The following is a 9,682-nucleotide window of genomic DNA, read 5'->3' as shown; positions in this document are numbered from 1 at the left end:
ATAAAATTTCTCTACTTTCATGGAATTCTCTCCAATGTATGTACAACTTACAACTCCACCAAATACCATTATTTATAGGCAACTTAACAAATAGAATGTAACCTTGCATGACTACTAAGAGACCATATTTGCTTGATATATGATATGAGTATTGGATTATAAAAAGTTAACAAGTGGCTATGACCACCAAGCAGACTAATAAATAATAATAGGCATCTATGTATTATATTAATATTTATAATAGAATTAACAATATTAGTAATAAGTCAGCCGACAGAGCTCTGCTGATGGAAGCGCGGTCGTTAGGAAGAAAAGTGAAGGGAGGAAAGAGCGTGAGTTTCACGCGTTCAGTGGAATTATCGATTTCGTAACTTCGAAGTTTTTTATCACAAAAAAAAAAAAAAAAAAAACGAAAAAAGAAAAGAAAGAAGGTTCTCAATCGAATTCAATACTTGCGATTTAAGCCTCGCAAAAGAGCATCTCCAGTTGAAAGGGCCACAGATTGGGACTTCCACTGAACTACTGGACCTCAAACCTTCACTCCCCATCGCTCATTTTTCCTTTTACTGATAGATCTTTCCCACTTTGCTCCCCTCTGCTCCTTCATCACTGCTCTGGTTGCAAAACCCAGGTACCATTCTTCTTTTTTCATCAATGTACTTAAATAATTCCCCACTTGACTCAGCTTTGTGCCAGTAAAATGCATCTCCAGAAACTGCGATTTCGCTCTTGCTTCATTTTGGTGGGTTTTTCTACCTTGGTTTTTCAATTCTGGTGAATTTCAGGGTTTTTTATACTGATTTCCCAGATCTGGGTGGAGTGGGTTTTGTTTATGAATCTAGAATTTGCTACTTCGTCTTGTGGGTTATGTGTGTTTATTTGGGTTTAATGAGTTGGATTTTATTCCTTTTTTAGTTTAATGATCGTCTGCTTGTGGGTTTTTTTTCTTCTAATGGTAATTTTGATGAGATGTTCTTCAAATTTGTGTTCTTTGTCGTATTGAACTTAGCAGCATTGTGTTTGTTTCTACTGTTTTTAGTTCAGGATCTAACTCTCTGCTTAGCTGATTGCCATGAGTGGTGGAGTAGCTGATGATGGGCCTTTAGATTATGCCAGGATTCAGATCATACCTTCTGAGAACAGGTTCTCCTTTTTTTTCCTCATTTCTTTTAGAGAGAATGTAGATGAGATTCTGCTTGCAAAATCATGTTCTTCATTGTTCTATTCTAAGTCCATGGCACCATCCATTTTTGAGGTAGGATGGAGGAGAAATAGAAATAATTTTCTTAACACCGAAATAGAAATAATTTAGGGAGAATGAGACATGGTGAACAGTAGTTGACTAGCTATGATGAGGAATGAGTATCGTAGAGTCTATTATTTGCTCAATTTAGAATTTACAATTAAGTGAAAATACATGATTAGGAAGCAAATAGAATGAGACTCACAATGTCACAACGTTCCAATTTCCTACTCCCCAACCAACTATAAAAAGGATGCATGGTTCCTTGATTTTCTGTGCTTTTGATGTCTAATTCTTGAAGTAGATTGCATGGGAAACAGAACATTCTACTTCTTTAATAACTCTTTAAGTTCCTAATCAGAACATTATCTTTGGATTATATATTATGGCTTCCAGTTAGTTTGATTTTAAATTTGCATCGGATCCTTTCTTTGGGGCTTTTCTTTATCTTTAAGTATCCAGCATGTTTTTCGGGTTATTTTCTTAGATTGTGATTCAAAAGACGTACAACTTATCTTTTGGCTTCTGCTAAAGAAATAGTGAAGAACAAAGTACGTATTGTTATGTTTATGCTGCAATTAAAAAGGCTTAACTGGGAAAATTTTACAACATTAATATTTCCTAGCACTTGGTTCTATACAATTTCTTGTTTTCCCTTTTCCTGAAAGTCTTGTCTGCCTCTTGATGCGAACGAGGGTATACAGGTATGAGGCATTTGTTTGCTATGGCAATGAGGTAGATGGACTGGCGGAGGGGAATCTGGATGCGTTGTTGCTGCATTTACCAGAACTACAAGAGCTCAATGCCAAAGGATCTAAGGCTAGCATTAAACTCTTACCATCAGCTTCTTCAGGGGGTACAACATGGTTTACAAAATCTACTTTAAGAAGGTTGTTTTGACTACATTATTTCAATTTTCTATTCCTTCAGCTGAATTGTGCATTTTTGTTTAGTACTTTTCTTGTCTACTCAGGTTCCTCCAAATAGTTGGCTCACCAGAATTACCGAATATGATGAAAACAAGGAATGAGATGTCTCAACTAGAAGAAACCAAAAGATTTCATCTTTCTTTATATGGCCAGGTAGTAGTGCGTGCTATCTTTTTAAAGTCGTTTCCCTGTAATGTTTTCTTGCTGGTGAAAATTAATTTATTTCAATATTCTTTCCAGGGTCAGAGGTCAAAGACCGAAGAGAAAGGTAATTCTCAAAATCCATTTGGGGTAACGCTTTCCTGATGAAACTACCATGATCATACTTTCATGTCTCTTAGATTTTTGCTATCTCCTGTTTTGACAGATGGCAACCTCGACTCCTCTAGTCCAAAACACGGGGTACTGATTTTTCTTTGATTCTTAGAAATACTTATTTATTATCACTTTGATTGTTTTATGTCATTAATTAGTTGAGTTCCTCCATGTGTAAATTTCACCGTGCTGCCAGTCTGGACCTGAATTTGCTTCATCAGCTGCGTCAAAGTAGGTTATTTGAGTTCTTAATTATCTTTTCTGTTTCTTCACATAATGTAGAAGGGGTTGCTCAAATGTCAACAATGTAAAATGAATTGACAGAAATGACTTGTTGCGAGCTATGGACTTGAGGCTTACAGCATTAAATAAGGACTTAACTGCAGCATTTGAAAAGGCTCACGGTGCAACTTGCAGTTCTAAAGAAATCAGCAATTTGGCAAAGTTTACTGAATATTTTGGAGCTATAAATTTGAAGTAGGTTATTTCAAACTTTCACTTTGATGTTAAAAGATGTGTGGCCCGTTTATTGTTCGAACTTAAAAGAAACTTCTTTTCATTATATTTGTTTGTTCTCATTACAGCATCTTCACGTGACCTCTGCAGGAATTGTACATACAAATATTTGGAACTAAATCCAAAGAGTGATAATGTTGAGCTCGTTACTGATAATAAGCACACAATTACTTCAAACTTGTGCAACGAAAATGCTATTAGTGTAAATGGAAGTATTAGAGCTGAAAAATCAAATTCATCTACACCAGTCAAATATGGTGTTTCACCCGCAAAAGTTGCCCAGATTGAGCGACAGGATTCATCAGAAACTGAGTCTTCTGACTCTGATAATGAAAATGGGACACCAGCAGAAAGAAGTAGAACAATGGTACGCTCAACGGTTGCAAGAAGGTCAGCATCACCCATGAGAAGGGTTCAGATTGGTAGAACGGGATCCCGAAGAGCACCAGCAATAATGATTAGGAGTCTAAATCATCTGCAAACAAGAGACAGTATGTTTTCCCAAGGAGATGCGGCAGCTAATAGTGATGATGATGAGGAAGGATCAGAACCTTCCGGTGAAACAGCTGATAACAATGTAGGTAGAATATCTGTTCAGGATGCAATCAGTCTTTTTGAAAGCAAACAGAGAAACGATGCTTCCGATATTCAGAAAAGAAGATCATTAGCTAATATAACCATTGGTGCAAATAAATTTGTATTGCGAAGATGGAGTACAGGCATGGGAGAGGCTTCTACAAAATGCCACCCAGAGCTTGTTAGGGATGAATCAGATCCAATAAGTCATGATTTGGCTGAAGAGGTGCCAAAGAGTAAGTTAACAGATGAAGAAGAAGTGGGATCTGATAATATATCTTCAATTGATAAGACATGTACAACTGCTGAAGTTGAAGAGAAATTAGAAGATTCAGAAATAAAAACTTCTGATTCACCAGAGACTCAATCAGATTCTCCCATTAGTGAACCACAGGTAGCTATCCAAAAGTTATCTGCAAATTCGGAATGGACTAGAAGAAAGGAAGCAGAATTAGACCAAATGCTGAAAAAAGTGATGGAAAGTAAGCGTATGGCACAAAACAATTCCCAAGCAAATCGAAAGAAAGATGTCAATTCTGAACAGAGGGGTGAACTGTATGATCAGTACAAGGCAAAAAGAGATGAAAAACGTAGGGCAGAGGAAGCTAAAAGGAATACAAATAAAGAGGCAAAAATTAAGGGAACTCGACAAGTTGCAGATGATAGGAGAACCAAGATAGCCTCTCCCGAAGTTAATGTAACAAAAAAATGTGCAACACGTAAGCCTGAAGTTCCATCAGCAAATTGGTCAAAATCAGAAAACCCAAAGAAGGAGATCTCCAAACCATCCACGATTGAGAAGATTTCATCTAGAACGAAACCAATGGCTGCCACCCGTAAGTCCTGGCCATCTTCTGCGTCAGAAAGAACCACTGGGATTTCTCCAGCCACAGCGAAGGCAACACGTCAGAAAGCCCAAGCGGCATCATCCTCTAATCGATTGAGTGCTAAAGTGGAAAAATCTCCCATGCAAAAGAAAAAAGTGAAGGAAACTAATGATAGCTCAAGGGACTTGAGGAGTGTGAAGGAAAAGAAGGAAATAATTCAGGCAAAGTCTGGAAAAGTAACAAAAACAAAAGTTACACCGACTGGGGATTCCTCTGTTCCTGTGAAGTCGAGAATCCGTGACAAGGTAGCCAAAAAAAGCAGCATAGTACCACTAGAATCAAAGTCCTTTCATAAGGGTTCTAGAAATAGCTTAGACAATAGTACTCCAGTGGTTAGCAAGACAAAACCTTCAAAACTTTCAAAACTTTCAAAATCTGCTGATTCTTCAAATAATAGCAAAAAATTGACTCGTGATCTGGAAGTTGAGGTTACAGTTCCTGCTCTTGCCAGTCAACCTGATAAGGGGGATGATTTGGTGTCAGCTCATTGCGATTTCAAAACTGTTGTGAATGATCAACAGGATAGTGAGATACTGACTGTAGATGTAGTTGATGCTGATCAAGGTAATGTTCCACTTCAACAAAATAAAGAGAAATCTTCTTTGGAAATTACGGTTGAAGGAGAATCAATGATCCCATCTAAGTCCACAGAGGAAATAGAAGAGTTTCAAGAGTTACCAGCCAATAACGATAACATGTCTCAACTTGCATTGCTGGAAAACACTGCACCAATTGAAAATTCCCGTGTTCGCCTCTCTTTGTCCCAGATGTTGCAGGAAGAAAATAGTGAACCTGATAGCATTGATTGGGGAATTGCAGAAAATCCTCCAATGATGAACTACCAAAGGGGTGCACCAAAAGGATTTAAGCGACTCTTAAAGTTTGCAAGGAAAAGCAAGGGGGAAGCAAACCTAGCTGGTTGGTCGAGCCCTTCTGTAGTTTCCGAGGGGGAGGATGATTCTGAAGAATCTAAACCTTTGAACACGAAAAAGGCAGACAATCTATTGATGAAAGCTACTCATAACTCTGGTCTTGTAAAGGCTTCACTGGACAAAAACTTTGACCATGAAAAACTATACTCAGGTTTGATCTCTTTGTCAACGTTGCATTGTATTTACTTTGGCCATAATTTTATCTTTAAACTGCCCTCTCTTATTTGTTTTTGATTCAATAACACAACAATAATATAAATGCAATTTTTAAATTATCAACAGAACCAAAAGCTTAAGCAACTAGCATCAGGTATATCAAATCTTTTACAAATATTCTCGACATTTTCATTCACTTGTGAAGCTAAAATTCTTGAACTATTTGATATGAATTTGGAGAAAATGACAATGTAGGAGTTCGAACGAAAGACCTCTTGTTCTAATCTATTAGGGATATGTTTAATTTCTTCTATTTATATTCTTAACTTGTATGTCATACATATGTAGGTACATATGGTGCACATAAATTTAATTCCAAATTTCAAGAAAGCCATGATCATGCTACAGTTTCTTCAACTAAAGGTTAGAGACATGAATGATTTACATTTTCCACCATCTTGGTTTATTTGTTTTCAATTTTTGATACACCTAAGGATAAAAGATTTTTAACTCCTTTTTCTTTGTACTCATGTGGCAGTTGGCAGGTCTTTCTTTTCCCTATCTGCTTTTAGGGGCAGCAAATAGGAAGAATGAGGCAAGAGGTGCATTTATTTTGGGTTAACAATGTAAATTATTGATATCATTCTCTGCTTATCTTCTTGAAGGTGCATATTGTGAAAGAAGCTACCCCTCTCTCTTCATTCTACAGAATTTGTATTGTATCTCTTTGAACATAAAGATTGACCAACAGTTGGTATTCTTTTTCACTTGCTTTGCCATGGGTGTAAGATTCAATAGCTTTGTTAAGCATTTTGATCTTCAATTCTTGTGGACCAACTGAATGTATACTGAACACTGAAGCTAACTTCTAACACCTCAGCTGTGCCTTTTGTATTAAGATAGCTGAAAGCTTATTGTTTAAAACAACACTAGAATTTGGATTTTTTTTTCTTCAAAACTGTTATAAGAACTGTGATTTTGGGTGATTTGTAAAGAAAAAACCATATTTTATAGGATTTGTGATTTGTTAAGAAGCGTATTTTATCATTTTTATTTTAAATTTTTTTTTTTGCTTTCCTCCCTCTTCAAATGAAATTTATATGGTTCTTAAGAATGAAAAGGAGCATTAGTGTCATCAATAAGGGGTTTTTTTTGTTGAACCATAATAAAATAGGATTGTAATATAATATAATCTAAATTTCATGTTTGGATAGAGTATTTGAGTTCAATTTGTAATATTAAACTCATTTCGTTTTTGCAATTTTCAATTTAATCTTCTTTTCTATTGTTTTCACACTTCAAGATTCTATTTTTATTGTCTACAATCCTTATGCATTCCAACTATTCTCTTGTTTCCAATAATCTATTTTGGCTTTTCAAACAATCCACAAGGGTGGATGTAAATAATTAAAGTACGTAGAGAAATAGGTTCAAGTTAGTGTTGTGTCTATTTGAGTTTCTGAACAGAATATTGCAGGCTTAGTAATTGCCAAATAGTTAGTATGGTTACAAGCTAGTTGGGCACTAACTCTTAGAACTTGAAAATATGAGAATTATTTTGAAGGGAATTTCTGGTTTTTGGAGAAATATTGCATATTCCTTTTACTGAACATTACCCAATTATAGGTAAAAACACTACAGGAGATATCCTATCTAAGGTAACTTAATATAAAACTTAAAAGGAGAGTGCTAAAATAATAATTAAAGTAACAAAAAAGGAAACTATCTTATGCACAAATCTATGCTGAAGCTAGGTTAAAAATCGAATACAATCAAGGTTCAGAATCGAATTCGTCAAAAATTTTCTTCAATAAAGCTTCGGTGCGAATGCCGACAATTTGATGGCAAGGTGGAACATAGTTTAGTTCCGCTATGTTCTTGTTGACCTTCTCAAATATGAAATATCGATATATTTTTACGTAGTTTATTTTCATAATTGTGGATAGATTCTTTACTTCGCTAAGTGTTAATTGTGCTTAACTGTCGCATAATACTTTGAAAAAACTTTGAGTTTCTATCCTTGCTTCTTCTAAAAGTTTTTGAACTCACATCTCTTCACAAATTCTCAAAGTTAGAGCTTGATATTCAGTCTTTACACTGCTTTTAGCTACAACTAATTACTTTGTACTTCTCCAACTGACTATGTTGCCCTAAACATTCTAGCAATATTCTGATGTACATCTTCCGTCATTTAGCTCTCCAATTCAATTAGCATCAGTGTAAATTTCCATTATGTTTGTTGACTTTCAAGCATTTTAAAATCATGTTAACATCCCTGAGATGTTATTCGTTTGGATTACTAGTGTGTTGACTAATAATGTTCACAGGATATGATATGTCTGGTCTGATATGTAACAAGTAAATTAACTTTCCTGCAAGCCTTTGATTCATGGCTTTGTCAATAGAAATAATCCTTTCATTTTGGTATTGGCCTAGACTGGAATCCATAGGTGTTTTCAGTAGGTCTACATCCAAGATTTGCAGTTTCCTTTAGTAAGTCTAAAATATATCTTTGTTGAAAAATTACAATGCCATCTTTAAATTTCACCATCTCCATTCCTTAAAGATATGTCAAACTGCCCAAGTCCTCGATTTTAAACTCGATCCTTTTCTGGTTAAGGATATTCCACAAACCATTATGATGATGATATCATCTACATATACAATTAGGATTGCAGGTTAGTTGTTTGCAGATTTTACAAATAGAATATGATTAGATGATAACCACTTTTAATCATAAATTTAGCAAATTTGTCAAACCAAGCATGTGGAGACTATTTTAATCTGATAAAGACTTTTTCTGCTTGCATACCAAGTCTCTATTAAACTTGTTATCCTTTCCTAGAGGAACCTGCACATAAACTTCTTGGAGATTACCTTTCAAAAAGATATTTTTGACATCAAATTGATAAAGAGGCCAATATAGATTTACAGCTAAAATAAGAGAATACAAACAATGTTTAATTTAGCAACAGGAGCAAAAGTCTCCTCGTAAATGGTGCCATATGCTTGAGTGAAGTCTTTAGCCACAAGTCTTGTTTTGAATCTTTCAGTACTTCCATTTGACTTGTATTTCACTTCAACAATTCATTTGCAACCAAGCTTTAGGGAGGGTGTGGCTTTGTCGATATGTCTCCACGCATTGTCGTCCGGGCGTGGCGTGGTGGAATTATTTTTTTTGTATTTTGTAAACCGTTATGTATCACAGCTCCTTTCTCATCAAATTAAAAATCATTCTCTCCCTTTCTGTTGTTTTGTTTTTTGAATTTCAAGAAACTATCAATTAGAGTGTTCGATTTCAAAATTTCATGTGTAAGAATTTTATTCTTAATGGACTTACTGACGAATTATTTGACTACCATAGTACTATGTCCACTGCAAAGAAGGTTTGGGATGCATTACAGAAGAAGTATGATACCAAAGAGGTTGGATCTAAAGAAGTACGTGATAAGTCGTTATTTGCAGTACCAGATGACTAACAACATATCAATAGAGGCGCAATCTTATGAATTGCAGAAGATCGCTCATGAAATAATCAATGAAGGTATGTCAGTTAATGAACAATTTCAAGTTGCTATTATTATTCTCAAGTTACCATCATTGTGGAAAGATTTTAAGAATACCTTAAGACGTAAGATGGAGTTCTGCCTGTAGAATCTAAGCACCCGACTGAGAATTGAGGAGGAAACCCATAAGTATGACCAAAAGGAGGAAGTAAACGCTGTCCCCAGAAAGAATTCCACTGATATTCTAAAACCAACTTGAAACCGAAAGGAAACAAAATGAAGGCTCAGAATCGTGGTCCCAACAACCAGAAGAATTCTCAAAAACCTCATGGAAGTATAGTACAATTTTTGTGTTTTAATTGTAATAAACCTAGACATTTAGCTAGAAATTGTAGAAATAGGAATTGTATTGCTGAAGGGATGAAAGCCCTTGCACAACGGAATAAATAACAGAGACCATAACTCAAATAATTTAGAAACCTAAAAATACTAGTACATTGGCAAAATCTAATTTATTTATGGCTAAAGCATGCAAAAAGATGCCTACAGAGAATTATAGAGAACATGAATACATACCCACGTCGACGACTCTAGATCTACAAAACGACAATTTAGGGCATCA

General features: G+C 35.4%; 1 protein-coding gene across 5 annotated transcripts; it reads left to right on the top strand.

Moving 5' to 3' along the window:
• Nucleotides 1-425: 425 nt before the first annotated feature.
• On the top strand, nucleotides 426-6,377 carry LOC103496768 (uncharacterized). 5 transcript variants are annotated; one of them, XM_008458759.3, is made up of 12 exons: nucleotides 426-631; nucleotides 697-742; nucleotides 1,045-1,143; nucleotides 1,948-2,133; nucleotides 2,217-2,325; nucleotides 2,413-2,440; nucleotides 2,540-2,574; nucleotides 2,684-2,718; nucleotides 2,812-2,964; nucleotides 3,094-5,549; nucleotides 5,903-5,977; nucleotides 6,093-6,377. In XM_008458759.3, the coding sequence occupies exons 3-12, from the start codon at nucleotides 1,073-1,075 to the stop codon at nucleotides 6,137-6,139; spliced, it is 3,195 nt and encodes a 1,064-aa protein (XP_008456981.2). In that variant the 5' UTR covers nucleotides 426-631; nucleotides 697-742; nucleotides 1,045-1,072; the 3' UTR covers nucleotides 6,140-6,377. The 5 variants fall into 5 exon arrangements, with proteins under 5 accessions (XP_008456981.2, XP_008456977.2, XP_008456980.2 ...); XM_008458755.3 differs by having other exon boundaries at nucleotides 1,040-1,143; XM_008458758.3 differs by lacking the exon at nucleotides 697-742.
• The last annotated feature ends 3,305 nt before the right edge of the window (nucleotides 6,378-9,682 follow it).

The sequence above is a fragment of the Cucumis melo genome, chromosome 10 (genome assembly GCF_025177605.1).
Source record: "Cucumis melo cultivar AY chromosome 10, USDA_Cmelo_AY_1.0, whole genome shotgun sequence".
NCBI classification, from domain to species: Eukaryota; Viridiplantae; Streptophyta; class Magnoliopsida; order Cucurbitales; family Cucurbitaceae; genus Cucumis; species Cucumis melo.
The sequence above is the reverse complement of the archived record's forward strand: the minus strand, read 5'-3'. Positions and strand labels throughout refer to the sequence as shown.

Excerpts from the sequence above, each read along its gene's own strand:
- LOC103496768 (XM_008458758.3), top strand. The coding sequence starts at position 1,073 with ATGAGTGGTGGAGTAGCTGATGATGGGCCTTTAGATTATGCCAGGATT. Across the intron at positions 2,575-2,683 it reads CCTCTAGTCCAAAACACGGG|TCTGGACCTGAATTTGCTTC; the intron begins GTACTGATTTTT and ends CCGTGCTGCCAG. Across the intron at positions 2,965-3,093 it reads TTTGGAGCTATAAATTTGAA|GAATTGTACATACAAATATT; the intron begins GTAGGTTATTTC and ends TGACCTCTGCAG.